General features: G+C 39.5%; 1 protein-coding gene across 2 annotated transcripts in view; it reads left to right on the forward strand.

Annotated features, from left to right (window-relative positions):
* Positions 1 to 16945, forward strand: part of grik2 (glutamate receptor, ionotropic, kainate 2) — a 283934-nt gene that overhangs the window by 161486 nt on the left and 105503 nt on the right. For both annotated transcript variants that reach the window (XM_078251928.1, XM_078251929.1), the window contains exons 7-8: positions 12773 to 12916; positions 16370 to 16477. In XM_078251928.1, coding sequence (XP_078108054.1) covers positions 12773 to 12916; positions 16370 to 16477 — 252 coding nt within the window. The remainder of the gene's footprint in view (positions 1 to 12772; positions 12917 to 16369; positions 16478 to 16945) is intronic.

The raw sequence follows: 16945 nt of genomic DNA on the forward strand, positions 1-16945 counted from the left end.
CTGAACACGTCACCAAAGCTGTTACTACTACTACTAAACTAAAAATAGTTGAAAAGTCGGTCGTCTGGTTGATTTTGATTGCATGCATTAGTGTATTTCACTCAGCCCAACAGGAACAAAAACTGACCTGCAGGCTGTACTTAAAAAGCTTTATTTATTTATCATGTATTGCATCTATTGCTCATGTAGGTGTTTTTAATTAAAGAAGTGAGACTTCTGTTATTGTGAAACTATGAATCTTTACACCTTAGCTATTATTCCTCTAAAATGCATGCCAAACAATTTGTGTTTGAATTCACATCCAATATTTGCTGGAAAAGCTTTTAGGGTAGTTGTCTGCAGTAGTTTGCAAAGTATGTGGACCATTTCTTGTTTTTGTATGTGACACCTGTTTTGTTTTTTGTTTGTTTTTCTTTCTTGGGTATTTTTTGAAAAATTGTTAAAATCTTCTGATTTCCTGTAAACATAGGCACTTTGGTATTGTGTGGAAGCGTGCATGCTTGAGGCTGTCATTGCATACTACACATGCACACATGAATAGATGTTTATGTAAATATATTCTCAGGATAGATGCACAAAGTCTTTCAGTCACCAGAGCTCTGCAGCGTTATTTTAATTGATTTAATCTTGTATCTGTGAGTGTTTGTCTACATACACTTTACACTGGTGCTTACCTTACAGTACACCCAGAATTCACAGAACCATAGTTACATACGTAACGCTCATGTGCAGTTGTAATTTAAAAATAAATCAGGTGAAACTCGAGCCGTTTCACCGCCAGTATAGACATATTTATTTTATCCATTTAATAATTATTTTTCATAGGAATAAGTCAACGCATTCTTATGAACAGGTTGGTAGGATATCGTACGAAAAGTTACGCACACAAAAACGTATATATTTTCGAAAACTTGAAGACCGCCGGCTGGTGACATCGGCTACATAGCGCGTGCTACAGAGCAGCAGTTGCTAGCTGTTTAAGCCGCTACAGATCTTCGTGACGTGGCTACAGACCTCCGTCACAGCTCGTCGTAACAGCGGCAGTTAATAGATGTGTTTAGCCGCTACAGAGAGTCAGTGTCATGGATGGAAGGGCACAGCAAGTTTAAAAATCTTTTCCACTCTATATTTCCATCTTGTAATGCCACTGTTTTGGGTATTTTTTAAAAAAAAATATAAGTCATTTGTAATAGAGCAGACTTAGGGTTGTGTTGTAGCCCTGCTTGTTTTTAATGTTTTTATGAAATATCTGTATTGACTTTGGACCTGTGTTGCATGTCATAACCCTCTCTCTCTCTCTCTCTCTCTCTCTCTCTCTCTCTCTCTTTCCCCCCAATTTCTACACTGCCTTCTGTCAAATAATGGTGAAAATGCAACGCCACGCTCTCTTGCTGTTGTCTGCTCCTCCCAGTGAAGTCTCCTACACTAGCTAGCTAACTTTTACTGATTAAATGAGTTGACTCTACGAGCGTGTTGAACGGTGTTGTAACGTTACAAACATTATTGTATGCATTAGCTTGGTGACTGGCATGAGCCACTTGTCTTAGCATTGAGCATTGAGCATTTAGCTTTTATGATATAATATATGATATTTTATTTATGTGTCATGCCACTCAGTGGCCCATGCCACACGGAATTACATGACACCTATACGAAAGTAATTTCATCCATAGCGTCCGGTCCAGTATCCACACACAACATGCTCTACTTTACACAAAATAAAGCATAAAGAAAACATATTACAGCAGCCACAACACAATAGTGTAACCTATAAATTGTCCAACTAGAACTAAACATTTCAAACTAAATGTACAAAACTACAGACAAAAACAATTTAAAAACATAACAGGGAATGTCACTTGCAGACAGATAATTATTGATTCAAAGCAATCTTGTCGTAGCACATTTTTGTAATGTGGATTGAAATATCATCAATAAATTAGGTCACTGTGTTGCAAAGTGGCATTTCTTTAATGAAAGATGATGCTGCGTGGCAGAATAAATGCTGTAACACTGTATGATTTACAATTACTCTCCGACATATTGTCTAGTGTTTCTTGTGTTTCCCCAGAATTAGAGGGGTCAAAGGTTATATGACGCCAATGACAGGCGACCAAATGTTTCGGACCGTTATATTGAATAAAATAACAGATTGCTCTGGGATAATGTATAGTAAGCACACAGCTAGTCTAGTCATTTTTAGGCATTTCGATGTGGAAATGTAACATAGTATACCATTATCAGGGTGCAAGTGGAGATATGAATAGGTAACTGACTCATTTTTAGCTTCTCTGTCCCTCCTGACACCATAGAATATGCTGGTATGCTCTGAATAAAATTATTTGACATATCAGTACAGCTTGTGTATACAGTGCTGAGAATAGCAAAAATATGGCAGTGAGTGACCCAGTCATGACTAAGGCTTCTGAGAGATTCCAAAAGAGTACAAAACATGCTCAATTTTAATCCCTTCAAGTAGCAGGGAGGAGGGACACGAGTAGCCACAGAGAACGGAGGGAGGGTACTGAGCTGCTTTGGGCAGTCGGCCTAGTCGGCCCTCCCTCCCTCCCTCCCTCCCTCCCTCCCTCCCACACACACACACACACACACACACACACTTCTATACCTACTTTCCCTGGCTTGTTCAAGAGTGCGCCCTCATCTCTCAAGGTGTTTATGTTTCAATCAAGAGAGCCAGAGCAGCGTGACCACAGCTTTCTGCGTGACCAGCAGAGCTCCAGCTGCATCCACCACCCTTCACCGCTTTAGGAATCAGCCATAAAAACGCCACCTCGCCTTACTAACCTAGACTCTGGAAGCCAGCTATTGGCTTTGTGAGAGGAACTTCAAAGTAAATCCATCACTGTCCCCCATGGCGAGAGTGTAAGAAGGGCTAGGATTGACCTCTGTCCGTTTGTTCCTTTTGTTTGAACATCTGTCACATGCGATATCACTAATACAATTGTGACAAACATGGGCAGCAGTGCATCTAATCATCATGTGTACCAGTGGTGTTCCAGAAGAGTTAGATCAACATATTGGGTCAGTATTGTTTATATTGGAATCAAATGTCTGACTACCTAAGCCAATCATTGTAGGTTCACTGCCAATATAATAAAGGATCTACTTTGACTTCAGAAAATAATAAATGCTAAATGCCTAATTGGTTAAAGAAATGTCTCCTCTTATATCAGCTTCTCTAAAACTATACACCAATTAGATACATTAATTAATTCTCCAGTTATTTTTCTACTGTAGCAGGCTCTGCTCTCCGCAGAGTGCATGTACAAAGAGAATTCTGCAAACCAGTGTCAGGAAACGATAACCCCAGCCCCAGTCAAGCTATTTCTTGCCACTTTGTTTCCATGGCAATGCTGATGAGCTAGTTGGTTAGTACAGGGGGTTGGCTTGGGGGAGGGAGCGGTGGGGGGAACCTTTGCAGCCGCCAAGTCAGGCCTGGGCATTTTAACAATTCATAAAACTGGTGAAATCAATCTGAGCTTAGGAGATTTAATAAATCTCTCTCGCTCTCTCTGTGAGATGAGGAGGAGAGCGAGAGAGGAGGCAACAATGAGGTGGAAAAATAGACAGCGTCAGGGGTAATGCTCATATTGGCTGACACAAGGGAAAAGCAGCTTTTAAAGCATTTAGCTTTAATTTCATTCAGGAGTGACATAATTGATTTTAATGAGATGTTTATAGAGTGAAGTGCCGGTGTTGCTAAATCATTTGCGAGTCTGCCTGACGGGTACTTGTGAGGCTTGCACCGGGGAGAAGCAGAGAGCCACACAAGCCTCTGCTGCCAGAACTCCTCCAGCAAGCCTCTACTCATCGTCACTCACTTCCGCGCACAACAGAATACATTTGGCTGCTTCTTTTAATTAAGAGCATATTTAATTCATGAACTACTTTCGTAGATTTGACACCTTTTTGACTGAAACGCTTCAAGTGGAATATCTTTTTGTCACTTTATCATAAATTGAGGCTATGCCAGCCAAGTCCCAGCCATCTGGGTGAGAACACAAGTTTACTGCTACTACCCAACAAACCCCGCTGACTTCTCCTGTTCGAAATATCAGTGCTGTGACTGACAGGGTGTCACATTGCTATTATGAGATCCCCGTGGGCCTGTGTGGTTTATAGCAGAGATAATGGATGGCAGTGTGAACATCGCAGTGCCCTCAGCACTGAGAGAAAGACTGGGTGCCATGAAGCTAGCAGTCACGCTGAAGTCTTTCCCACCCAAACACACAAAGTCATGTTGAACTAAAGTATCTGTGATAAGAGATTGTCCTATCCCAGAAAAACAGCATTGGTCATGATTACAAACACTTCAAGCTGTAAATGGTTACATGTCCTTGACAATAAGTAGATCACCTTGGTACTGTATTCGCTGTCGTCAAACTGGTCTTATAACTTTGATGATATCTTAATGACATGTCCAAATGGTTCAACATTACTTGGGGAACTATTACTAGGGAATTATTCATGCCACAATTATAGAAGCATTTGACATAGTAATCAAACTTTATGACATCTTTAAGTCTAAATTGTTTGACTTTACTTGAGGTCAAGGAAAATATTCATGGCACAATTATAATGGTCTCATGACAGCCAATGTAAATACTAACCACTAATGACAGTTTAATGTAATGCTAACACCTAAATGGTTTATTTAAGTTTGATGATTAGGCCTGCCGTGACATATTTATGACTTATGTTGGTTATGTTGTCTAGGTTAATGTCAAGTTGTCATACCAAAGACATTGACAGGTTATATTGTCTTGTTTGATGTTGAGTTGTCATGACACAGAGATTGTTGTCCTGGTTAACGTCAAGTTGTCATAACACAAACATCTCAAACAATGCTAACTTTGAATTGAAAGTGTCATAATTTACCAAATGACACCTAATGACAACAGGCATGAACATTCTAAAAGACTCCTTCATGTCTGGTTTCATGTCATGGTTATGACGGTGTCATGTCAGATATACGTATACCCCTTCAAATATAGTGTTAAGTGATGACGTTTTATATCCAAAAGGTCAAAAGTCAACTTGACTTTGACATCATAATGTACTGAAAGAAAAACGCTTTTCTGGCCATTATTCATCGCCATAACTCAGGAACAGAAGAGTGGATTGTGAGCATATTTCACATTTGGTTGGATACTGAATTGGTGACACTAATCTTGGGTGCCCACCTTGAAACTGTGGTGAATGTATAGAACTTCTGTGTGAAACATCCATATTTTGCCAAAGAATACACTTAATATCTTTTAATCAATTGTGTCAAAGTCTTAACTACATATACACTATTATGAGTCTGGATAGACATGGATGTAAACTGCAACTTGACTGGTTGGTGGAGGCATACCGCCATAGTAGACACTGGCTTTTATGATGCCATTGGCTAGACATAAGCAATGACCAGATCCTGCCAATACAATGACATGCATCTATTAGTTAATGAAGACATGATGTTTTTTGAAACATTTGGGGGGAGGAAACTATTTTATGTTTTTCTCCTTGACATCAAATCCCACGTGCAAACCCAAACAACCAACAATGGATGTATCCTACTTTCACTGGTAAAATGTGTGTATCCAAAACCTAATATATCTTATTGCTCATTTGTCATCCAAAAACAATCAATGAAATCAATCAATGAAATTAGTCCCCATGAATACACTATTTACTCCTTTTAAAGTAACATTTGCTCTAAGCTACAGTACCCAGCTGTAAAATTGTCAGCCCTTTTATAAATAAAAGGATATGTGTGAGACCTATTTTTAAAGGTTTGGATCTTAGTGTATTGGCTTGGGGTGAAAAAAACACAGACAATGGATGGAAGTTGGAAACTATTGAGAGATTGCAGAATTGCATGTGGATATTCTTGAAGGATGAACCCTTCTGATTTTGGTGATCTCTATTGTTATGTGTGGTCCTTACACCAACATCTTTCGTCGCACATAAGCTACTTGACAGTATGACATATAGCATGATTAATTCTACAACCAGTGTAGCCTTGGTTAGTTCTATCTATGAAGTCAGTCAAAGTGGGTCATATCCTATCACTGATGGTGACACCCATATCTGCAAAACGATACTGCATAACCCCCAACACACACACTTAACAGCCTCTGGGTGATACCCACACTGCAATATATTCACACTCCCTTTGCTTCAACACCTTCTTCTAACACAGATTATTAATACCTCACACTCTCGTGGGCATTCACTAAAAAAAGTCTAAATTTCTAGAAGGCAAGCTTATTGACTGTGATTGGTTTTTAAACATCTCTGTACATCTCCCATGCATCTGTATCCAGCTACACAAACAAACACACACACACACACACACACACACACACACGTAGAATAGCCACTGGAGTGTCTTCATAACGTTATTACAGCCAAACTGGCATCTTAAGTTGCAACCTTCCGATGCTCAATCAGGGCTCAAATGGGGGAAAATGACAGGTTTGGGAGTGATTTTTTTCCTGCAGGACAATGCTTTCCCAAGCACCTTAGGGCACAATTTCCGTGCAACAACTGTGGAGAGCTGTTTTGATTGCTTTTCAATCAAGCGAGACAAACACTAATTAGATTTTTTTTTTTTTTTTGTTGAGGAACTGCAGAATTATAGGCTTCATTCATGAAGCGTGGATGACTGGCACTTCTCTGATAGCTTCAGCGACACTCTTCTGTTTGGACTGTTTACTGTTAAGACTTTATTATACATGTCTGTGTGTGTGTGTGTGTGTGTGTATTATATATATAGTATATATATCGAGAGAGAGAGAGAATTCTTGCAGCACACAGTCAACCTGGGAAAAGGGTCCTGCAGTAGCGAGCTTGAGAGCCTTTTGTATTCTTGTTTATTTAATTTTCCTGAGCCGTCTCTTGTTGCTGCATAACAACAGAACATTATTGACACCATATTTTAATTGACATGGAAAAAATGCTTGCTTCTGTCACTTCAACTCCCTGCTCCTGGTATCACCCGTGTCTTCATTTACTGTAGGCGCTTTTTGATGTCCACATCAGTCCTCCCCAACAAAGCTTTTCTGTGGCTATTTGTGCATCTGTCAAGGTTTGTGCAGGCTTGGACCCAAAAATGCAGAGGGTTGGACAAGAAGGCAGCGTGAAGGTCTTGAAGGTTTATTAAATTAAAACTGCTACAACAAAAGGTGTCCTGAAGCAAGCAGGTCAAAAACTGGCAAAAAGAATAGCCAAACAAAAATCCCAAACACTCAGGAAGTAGAACACTAGAAATAACCAAAAATACTAAGAAAGAAACTACACAGGGACGCAGGGAATGTCTCAGGAAACGACACAGGAAAAGACAACAGGCAAAGAGAGCACAGAGACTAAATACAGGTAATGAGGGTAGTAGTAACGAGGGACAGGTGACAAGAGAGCTGATGAACAGGTGAAACACATCAGGGCAGGGAAGACAATCCCACAAGGCAGGAAGTAAAACAAGTCATGACACAGGAGAAACAGAAGCCGTGTTCAAAACCGTTCCCTATCACGGATATAGTGCACTATATAGTGTGTTCGCCATTTTAGTGTGTGGTGGTACCATGTTTCACATTTGGTTGGATACTGAATTGGTGACACTAATCTTGGCTGCCCACCTTGAAACTGTGGTGATTGTATAGATCTTCTGTGTGAAACACACAATCATATTTTGCCTAATATCTTTTAATCAATTGCTTCAAAGTCTTCACTACATATATTATGAGTCTGGACAGACATGGATGTAAACTGCAACTTGACTGGGTGGTGGGTTAGGTTACAACTGCAGTAATTCCAGTCTACATTGGCTTTTATGATGCCATTGGCTAGACTTAAGCAATGACTATAACCTGCCAATACAATGAGATGCATCTATTAGTTAATGAAGAGATGATGTTTTTTGAAACATTTGGGGGGCGGGCAATACTTTATGTTTTTCTACTTGATAACAAATCCCATGTGCAAACCCAAACCAACAATGCATGTATCCTACAGGGATGCACCGATCCAACTTTTTCAGTCCCGATACCGATACCGATGCCTGGGCTTTGTCTATCTGTTGATACCCGATACCGATCCGATACCATTGTTGAATTAATAATACGCTGTATACCTTCCACCTTATACCTTCCTTCCACCATGTGGAAGAGACTAAAGGCACCAGACTTTCCTAACTAAACATTACTTTCCTAACGAAGACAAAATAACAGAGATGTAATGTATTGAATTCTTATTAATTTGTACAATCAACTCTTCCAGCATGCGACACAGGCATACGACAGAGGGAAAAAAACTAACAAAGCTATTTTGTCAATATTGGGACCGATATCCGATCTTAATATCGGATCAGTGCACCCCTATTCCTACTATTACTGGTACGACGTGTGTATCCCAAAACATGATATATTTTTTTGCTCAATTGTCATCCAAAACTATTAAGAACACATCAATGAAAATAGTCCCCATGAAATGCACTTCTTTTAAAGTTACATTTGCTTAAAGCTACAGTACCCAGCTGTAAAATTATTTAGCCCTTTAATTAATAAAAGGATATAATTATGTAAAACCTATTTTTTTTTAAAGATTTAGAAGTTAGGGAATTGGCTTGGGTTGAGAACACCACAAACAAGGTATGGAAATGAGAGAAACAGACACTGTGTTCGAAACCGTTCCCTATCACGGATATAGTGCACTATATAGTGTGTTCGCCATTTTGTGGTGGTGTTCAAATTCTCTGGGGTTAATTTCGTTCACTATAAAGTCCACTATAAAATACCCACAATGCACAGTTAATTTGAGTGTACAAACAATGTCGTGTTTTCCCACAGCAGAAGAAGAAGCAGAAGCACCCGCGAAAAATAAAAAGGAAAAATGGAGTAGGCTTTCATTTCTAAACAGTGGAAATGTAACATGCAACACATATACAGCCTTTTACTTACCTCCTGAGTGCTTGGTTTGTTTCAGGGACGTATTAGACATATTTTTGTTTCAGTTTGGTTACATGATGCTGGGTGCGCCCACCTCCATCACACAAATAACTGGCGCATCCACTGACGCAACGATGTGTTTTCCGTGAGTGTCCGAAGTCTCGTTTGGTCGTTCCCTATAAAGTTCACTATTTAATAAACACTATATAGGGAATAGTGAGTCAGAGAGTGAGTGAGGGAATGGTTCCCAACACAGCTAGAGACTACAAAAAAAAAAACAGGAACTGCAGCATGGAAACATACACAAGAATGGTACTGGGAAAAACAAAACAGAGAACAATACTGCAAAACAGGAAACGGTGAACAAATGACAGGGAAAACAAGCAAAACAGGGAATGAATAAACAAAATAAAACAGGAAAAACCACAACTGAAAACCACAACCATGACAGCATCGACCATTACAGACTTTAATTTATCAAGCATAGTGTGGCAGCATTGTACAAAGCCCCCTGAAGGGTCAAGGTGGAATTTTTTATACTATTATCTTTTATACTTTTAATTATATAAGAGTATAACTATGAAAATCCTTCTTTTATGTTTTTATGTTCCCTCGCAAGTTGCTTTTTCCTGTGTTGTATTGCTTTGTATTCCCTTTGATCCATGGAGAAAGGCTAAGTACAGCTACCGTTAGGGCTGGGTATCGTATAGCTGGTAATTCGATACCAGTACGGATACCAATACCATGACTTCGATACCAGTTCCTAAACAATACTATTAGAACGATTAGATTTTCTCCTTAGGTATTGAAATTGGGTACTGAATGACAAGGTATTTTTTGTTACTCCATACTTTAAAGGCAATTCGCTCGGTGCCTATATGTATTGAATTCGGTACCCAGCCCTAGTTACCGTAGCCATAGCCACAGCGACAGCTTCAACCAGCACATCCAGACAGGGCAGCTGCAGCTGTGCTCACAGCCAGGGACCGTTTGTTCTCGTGGCTCGGCCTTTTGAAAGAAGTAATGAGCAAGGCTGTGTTCAAGTCCACCTTTATCGAGTCCAAGACCAGGACTAGTCAAGATCAAGTCAAGACTGAGTCCAAATGAGAGACAGTCAAGGCCGAGACAGAAAAAAGACCAATTTCTTACCTGTTCATAATTTATGTGATGTGAGGGACAGCATATCTTCTATTTTAAGAAGACGATTTTGCTTTATTATTTGTAATAATCACAAAGCAAGTGCAGAGTGACACACTATAGGATCAAATTAGGCCATATTGTTTACTTTAAGCATAACAATAACATGTGCAACTTCACATTTTAGATGTTATTCTGGTGTAACAATAACACGCTGGACTGCCGATGGAAAATGTAACATATAACAAGCAACACAGGTGTCACAAAAAAATGGAAATGTTCGCATCCTTGAACTTATTACTGAAGAATACATAGTACAACGTGCTTATTGACATTGTGTCTATGGCCAAAATGAAACTGATTGATGTCTGATGATTGAGGTATACGACGCAGCCAGGCATCCAGGCCACCAATGTGAATGCTTGTTCCAGATGGATTTTGAAATAAAGTAATACCCGTTTTCTGAACGAGCGTGCTTCATCCATGGTTTTGTTTTGAAGGAAGAAGTTACTTTAGAACAAAAGCATATAGTGCTGGACTCGGTTGAGACCAACTAGAATATTTGGCGAGTCCAATGGCCGAGTTTGAGAAAAGTCTGAGTCCAAATACCAACAAGTCCAAGACAAGTCCGAGACAACAGAAAAACGTCTCAAGTACTACAGCCATGGTAATGAGTAATAAATGCATAACGTGAAGTGTCACGTCATCCCTCCCTTCTCTAGTATCTGCAGAGTGTTTCCCACAACTGCGAGTGTGTTATAACTGGACTGGACCAACACACTAACTGGTCCTGTGGATCATTGGAATGCAAAATGTATTGCGAGGAAATGCAAAAGTAGTTCAGAAAAAAAGGAATCCCTCTGTGACCCTTTGGGGCCTCTGTACTATAATTGCAATCACTCCACTGCACATTTAGATTTGACCTTTACACTGTATTCATAATTTTACATGCATAAAGTGTTTCTGAAAGGCTTTTAAGAGTTGGGTGCCACCCGTTGTTCTGTGAATTAGAGCTGTAGCTAGACAAGTACCTTCTATAGCACTATTTTATCTTGTGTCATTCGGTTGTTCATGCTGAATACTCCTAACTAAGACTAAGCTTTTTTTTCCAAAATACTTTGAGAGTTTACAGATGGCTGGAAGAACATATAGCTTATGGAATGTGCACTCTTGTCATTAAGGGACCTAAAAGAATTAAAGCTTTAGTGTGTAACTTTTTGATATTAATAAACGTCCGTTACATTCAAGCCATTGCCAAATGAGTTGCTACAAAGCTAATTAAGACTATCAGCGCCACACAACTCTCTCTGTATTTCTCAGTATGGCTGTGTTTAGAACATGGTGGCGTCTGGTGACTTTCCCGCGCAGAAGCTCGAGTGAAGATAATAACCTCTTCTGAAGAGTCCATCATGTTTTTTTAATTCTGTGTGTGTCCTCCTTGGCTACTAGCAACTGCGTGGAGGAGGGGTGGGGGCGCATGCGCCATCACAGAAGGCTTGTATCATGTGGACTCGCCGACAGTGTTGTTGTCATTACTTAAAATTCCTCATGGGGGAGACATAAACTACGCACTATAGCTTTAATGGACTGTGGGTCAGAATTAAGGAAATTAACTATGTACCTACAGCTGTGTAAAAAGTCAGACTGACAGATATGTGGTGTCACACTCTCTACTCCCTTCTCTCCTGCTCCAACCTGCAAATCTCTGGATTGTAAAGTGACAGTTACACAAAGACTACAATAATCTTAGACTATTGTACACTGAATTAAGCACAAAGAAAAAAAAACTTGTATTGGACCATACTGTTGTTGTTAGAGAATTTCCAATACCAGTATCAGAAAAGCCTCCGATACTGCCTAAAACGCTGGTATCGGTAAGTCCTGGAGTTTATGCACCGATCCGATACCACATAATTTGGGTTGTTAAAGTGCTCATATTATGCTTTTTGGCTTTTTCCCTTTTCTTTATTGTGTTATATATCTTTTTTGTGCACGTTATCGGTTTACAAAGTGAAAAAGCCCAAAGTCCACCCCAAAGGGACTTACCATCTCCAACAGAAAACACTGTTCACAAACTGCTCCAAACAGCTCTATTGTAGTCCAGCCTTTACTTCCATGATGAATGTGCGTAACTTTGTAACACGTTAGCTACTGCACATATGCGACTCCCAACAAAGATGGAACAGAAGTGTGATGTCTCACTCTGTAATTTCTTTAATCTCTCAGTTTATTTGTATTTCTTCATGTGTTTCTTTGCCCTTTTATCCTGTTTCTTATGCCATTGTCACATCACACCACACCACTACAGATTAATGCACAATTCTGACCTTTGACAAGAAAAAATAAATACAAATAAATATGCCAAATATATACAGTATATATATAATAATAAATATAATAATAATAATAATTCTATATAAAGTGTGCATGTATTTCCCCTTTTCTCTCTTTCCTTTATTTTTCACTATTTTTCTCTCTCTACATTTACATATTGTAATTCTATTACTCTCAGTTATTCACACTGCAGAGTCATACAACTGAGTTTTAATGTGAGGCTTTGAATCTGCCATCATGATATTGATATTACTCTGATTCTGAACACATCCATGCTGACTTCTCATGTGCTGTATTCCATGTTAATGACGCTCTGTCCCCCCCTCCCCCTCCTCTGTCTCCGCCTGCAGACGGACGCCGCGCTGATGTACGATGCCGTGCACGTGGTGGCCGTGGCTGTGCAGCAGTCTCAGCAGATCACTGTCAGCTCATTACAGTGCAATCGGCACAAGCCCTGGCGCTTCGGGAACCGCTTCATGGCCCTTATCAAAGAGGTAGATGCTTCTCTACCTGCTCCCCGTTCTGTCTTCCTCCTCAACATACACAGCACCTTCACAAGGAAAACACATGCTCTCTCCGGAAAGCAGACAGAGATAGAATGCAAATAAGGCAGAGGCAGTCAAGAGAGGGAATGTTAATGAATAGAAATGATTTATCTGTGTATTTATTTATGTGGAAATATTTTTTCAGTTTGTCTACATATATATTCCCCCTATCGAGGGCAGCCATCTTGAGCCTGCTTTCTGAATTTCAGCATTAATCACCCATGCAGAAACAAAAACACCACATTATCTCATTTTTAGTAATTGCCCCACAGTTCGCTGCATTTGTGAAGCTGGAATGCTTAATCCAGAGCTTTCTGTCTGTGGAAAAGGCCGGGTGATTAGGCAACCTATATTTAGGGCTCTCTAACCCTCATTCATAGAGTGATGTTTTGAATGCCACGTAGTTTATAGGGCTGTTGGAATGAATTCCGAAAGTCAAATATAATTTGAATAGTAAACAAATCAATACTATTCGAATGCTGAAATTACTATTCGAATGTGGTTTTTTTTTTATAAATATGTTGGCTAACGTTAGCTAATCACCCACTTCTCGCCTTGGCCTACCCGCATGTGAAAACGAAATGCTTCTGTCATGTCATGTCTAATGAACAATAAGTTAGCGGGAGTGAGAAGCACAAGGCATTGTGAAATCACTGAGCTAATTCTAATGACTTGAGAATCGACATCCACTGAGCCAAAATGCTTATGTTATCATTACTTAGCTGGTTCTTGTTTCCTAACTGCATCATGAGTTATTCTCACCATTGCTTGCTTAGATGCCATGGTGAATTGACAACTGACCAAACTCTCTCCAATTAGAAAGATGGTGAGATGCAGTTGAAAGCTAATACGTTTATGTAATAAGTTAATTTAATATACGTTTTACAGACAAAGTTAAAAAGTGCTTCACAAAGGGAAATTTTAAAAAAAAATAAGATACATACTCACACACAATGCATACATAGTAGAAACAAAGTAATACAATTCCAAAATAATAATAAAAAAACAATACTATACATTGCTGTTGATGAATAAAAGTGGCTTTAAAATGTACTCTTATAATAGCAATTATTAAACAGTGGAGGAATTTGCATCTGTGTTGCTGTTTTGCAACCATCATGAAACTATATGAATGTAGAAGTAAAAACTGTAGAAAGTGAAAAGATGTCTGTGGAAAGACATCTGTTTAGATTTCCACGAGATTTGGTATGCATATTGACAGTCAGAGGATGGTCTCTGACTTCTATACTGCTAAACTTTCCAATTGTACAACAAAACTTTCCCACAAATAATAAAAACCACAATGTTGCTTATTCAGCCCAACAATTCAATAGTGTGGGATGTAATGAACACTGCAGTCTCTTTACTTTAAAATTGCTAAATTACTGGTTTATTTTAGAACTGCCCCTAACCCAGTGCAAAAGGGGCCAATGTGAAACCTAAGATCATCATACAGTAGCAAGCACTGATGGAATTCAATTCAAGTGGACACAAATAATTCAAATACAGTATATTCTTGTTTTACAGGGTCATTTAAGAATGCTTTCGTGGACGCCTTTAGATCAGTTTGCCCCAGTTTCAGAACCCCTTTGCTGGCTGAAGTGCAGTCGTTTGTATTAGCTCTCACCTCGTCTATATCGACGACGGCTAATTTGCGGGATAGTTACGCTGCCGCCAGAAACTCCTGCTGGAAGGCCCCTTACTTTCCACTTTCTTTAAGTTAACTTTAAACTTCGGTCGGATCGAGTAACATTAACCGGAACCTCTGATCAACGTAACAGGCTGAAAATGGCAAAGTTAAAAATTGGATTGGATTGGATCGTGCAACAAGGCAGGCCTGTTTGGTTCGTTCGGGGAATGATTGTAAAGATTTACAAAGAATATGTTTACTGCATTTACTATCTAACTGGGGCTCTTTGGGACTGATTGGTGGGGATTTGCTATGGACAAAATACAGCTCACGTTACTGTATTGTGTGAGGTTAACTTCATTTAATAATTAATGTGGCGTTTTCTTTGGCGGGGTGCGTATATTAGAGTAAGTTACTTACCGAAACCATTTTGAAGAGCCATGCTCGCTGCGTCCGGACCTTAGCGTCGCCCAAGATGATTGTGATAGGTTTAAAGAAATGCCAATAACCCAGAGAACATTTTTCTCCGACCAATGAATGTTGTGTGGAAATACCTTCTGTCTTTAGCTAGGCCAAAACCTCCTTGGAATCCTCTGCCTCCCAGTTTACAACAGTTGAACCACGGGGTCACTGAGCTGGTGTGTATTGAACAGCTGGTGCTTTACAGGAAACAAAAAGACAGCACAGAGGTTTGAACTGTAACTTGTTTGAATCCCCTCTAAAGTCAAGGTCAAACTCTGTCTGTGATAAAATAGAATTCCCTGCCATACACAAAAAATTATGTTTTCAGAAAGAAAAAAAATAAAAGAAAAATTTAAATTTCTTTAAAAGAAAAATTTGGGACAAAAGACTCTAGAGACTCTTTATAGCAATAATGGGCACTATGTAAACATGACACATTCAAATAAATGTGTAAAGAGCCATTACTACTCCCACTACAAACTCGGTAAAAAAACAACAACAGTAGACATACATTGTTTTAGATCACAAATGAATTGTATAAACCAATGGCGCAGATGAAAGTGTTTGTGCTTTTACATAGCTAAGACTTAACTGAATCACCTCAAGTGACCAACACGGTTTATCACAATGTTGCTTTTCACAAATTTACAACATTTATCAGTTATTTAAAAAAACAAAAATACAATCATGAAATACAAACAACAAATCCACATGTTGTCAGCTTACCCAAACAGTTGACAGATATACCTACCGCATTCCTTGGTAATAGTAGTTCATAATTATCTCCATTGGAGTAACTTATGCTTGTATCTGCAAACAGCACTGGTGTCAATGGAGAGGTAGACACTGAGTCAAAGTAGTATGACAAATGCTTTCTAGCACAGTTGACTGTGCAGCGTGAGTAACTTCCAGATCTGTGACTCCCACTCATCTAACTAAAGATAGGCCCTGAAGTCCCCGGCTCAGCACTGTGATGATTTGCTGTACCTGAAAAAAAAAAGCCTTTCCTGCTCTGAACCACTTTCATGCTACATTGTATCCTATCACACTCCTAAATATCTGTAAAGATTGGGTAATTGCATTCCCACTGTTACAAATGCAGCCTCAGACACTGTGTAGGCATCATGATGCCAGGGAAGGCTTTACAAACCGAAACAGTGTTTGGGAAAAATAGAAATAGTGTGTTTTCACTCCCTGACTGCTTTGCCTCGAACACTGACATCAAAAACATATCAGAAAGTGGAGATGTAGACTTGATGCTGATGATCGCCTCTAATATCCTGTGTCTCTCTCTGCCTCCCTCTCTTTAGGCCCACTGGGATGGCCTGACCGGGAGAATCACTTTCAACCGGACCAATGGCTTGAGGACGGACTTCGATCTCGATGTCATCAGTCTGAAGGAGGAGGGCCTTGAGAAGGTAGTGTGTCTTTAATGTGTGTGTGTGTGTGTGTGTGTGTGTGTGTGTGTGTGTGTGTGTGTGTGTGTGTGTGTGTGTGTGTGAGAGTCCACCTGGTACACCAATGTGATGTTGAGATAAAATCAAGGTGTTAGCCGTGGTTCATGAAAAATCAACACAAACACAATCAATCTGCCATAATCCCCTAATAACGTTTATGTGTAAATGCATATCTAAATGCATATCTGCAGGCCATTAATTGAGGGCTTTCAGCTAACTCTCTGGCAGTCACGGGTAACATTGGCAGTGAATGGCATATACTGCAGCAGCATTAGCTAAGCTTTGTGTAGGTATCCAAACAGACAAAGAATTGATCATTTTACCAGTGAATCATCTTTTTGAAGAAATTGTTTAGCTTTTACGAGATTGGAAGATCAACATCAATCTCTCGTTTGTATGTTAAGTTCAGACATGGAGTCAGGACGTGAT

This window comes from Sander vitreus, chromosome 6, assembly GCF_031162955.1.
Source record: "Sander vitreus isolate 19-12246 chromosome 6, sanVit1, whole genome shotgun sequence".
NCBI lineage: Eukaryota > Metazoa > Chordata > Actinopteri > Perciformes > Percidae > Sander > Sander vitreus.